This window comes from Trypanosoma conorhini (assembly GCF_003719485.1).
Source record: "Trypanosoma conorhini strain 025E chromosome Unknown Tco_14.4_contig_00811, whole genome shotgun sequence".
NCBI classification, from domain to species: Eukaryota; Euglenozoa; class Kinetoplastea; order Trypanosomatida; family Trypanosomatidae; genus Trypanosoma; species Trypanosoma conorhini.
The window spans coordinates 5702-6892 of NW_021704899.1; the positions used below are offsets into that span (position 1 = coordinate 5702).

At 51.0% G+C, this 1191-nt stretch overlaps 2 protein-coding genes across 2 annotated transcripts in view, besides 2 other annotated features; both read left to right on the forward strand.

The window, feature by feature from the left end:
- The window catches only part of Tco025E_08551 (putative protein phosphatase 2C), a gene marked incomplete at both ends in the record, with an annotated part of 483 nt that extends 466 nt beyond the window's left edge, over positions 1-17 (forward strand). Inside the window, one exon of the mRNA XM_029375398.1 lies at positions 1-17. This exon is cut by the window's left edge and continues 466 nt beyond it. Coding sequence (XP_029224502.1) covers positions 1-17 — 17 coding nt within the window.
- Positions 18-30: 13 nt separating this feature from the next.
- On the forward strand, positions 31-714 carry Tco025E_08552 (protein phosphatase 2C; the record flags this gene model as incomplete). Its single annotated transcript, XM_029375399.1, has 1 exon — positions 31-714. One exon carries the CDS (start codon positions 31-33, stop codon positions 712-714), a length of 684 nt encoding a protein of 227 aa, XP_029224503.1.
- Positions 715-761: 47 nt separating this feature from the next.
- Positions 762-809: a microsatellite.
- Positions 793-823: a microsatellite.
- The last annotated feature ends 368 nt before the right edge of the window (positions 824-1191 follow it).

Here is a 1191-nt window from a genome sequence, read left to right on the forward strand (position 1 = left end):
CACACATTAATTCTTAGTCACCCAGATGTCATGACGAATCCCGAGAAGGCGGTACGTGATGGGATAGCCAAGGCTGAGGCGGATTTTCTCACAAGATGTGCCAATGGCAAATGTGAGTCTGGCAGCACGTGTGCCGTCGCCATGATTGTGGACGACGCACTAGTGACGGGTAATGTTGGCGATACTGAGATAGTATTGTGTCGTGCGGGGTCTCCATTGGTGCTGTCAAAGAAGCACAGCTTGCATAGCAACGCGGCGGAGAGCGAGCGTGTCAAGGCCTGCGGCGGCAGGATCATCAGTAACCGCGTGGGGCATCCAAAGTTTAACCCTCAAGTGCTGAGCCTGGGAATTACCCGTGCCATAGGCGATGCCGGATTCAAGTTGGATGAATACACCGACGGAAAGCCGTCGGGCATCATTGCCGATGCGGAAACTCAAACCACGAAGCTGACCGACCGTGATGAGTTCCTCGTCATTGGCTGCGATGGCCTGTGGGATGTGATGTCGTATGATAGAGTCGTGCGATTTTGCTCCCAGCTTGCAGCGGAGGGCGTGCCACCACAGGATATCACCGATAGATTGTGTCAGGAGGCTTTGCAGCAAGGCAGCACTGACAATGTGACATGTGTGTACATCAATATAAAGACCAAGCAACCAAACTCTGGTGACTGGCGTCCTCTGAGTGCGGCTTCTACCTCTCAGAAAACTGCGTAGGGAGCAAGTAAATGTATTAGTTCTCCGGTTTTTTTTCCTCCACTCCCTTCTTTTTCCGTTGTTTCTTTTCTTTCTTCCTGTGTGTTTTTTTTCTTGTTGTTGTTGTTGTGCGCCTTTTATTGCCATTTTGCCGGTTGTTGGTTTTTTTTGACCCTTTTTTTTGTTACTCGGCGCTGTTATGATGGTGCTGTGTATGACTGTTTGCTGTTTACTTGGGTCACGGTTTTTTTTTCCCCTTCGTCCCCTTATGCCATCGAGAGATGTATAGGCAATGATATTTGCGCGGAAAAAAGACAGTGTAGGTTTGAAGGCGAATTTGGTGGGGGCCGGTGCAGGAAGATTAAAAAAAACTGAATGAGGGGCTACAGTGAGCGCTGTGTGCGTGTGTGGGTGGGACACAGGGGGGTGCTGCTGATGGTGGTATGGGCAAGTGGAGACACGACCGTGCCCAAGGGGCCCGGTGTCGTGGGTGGATGC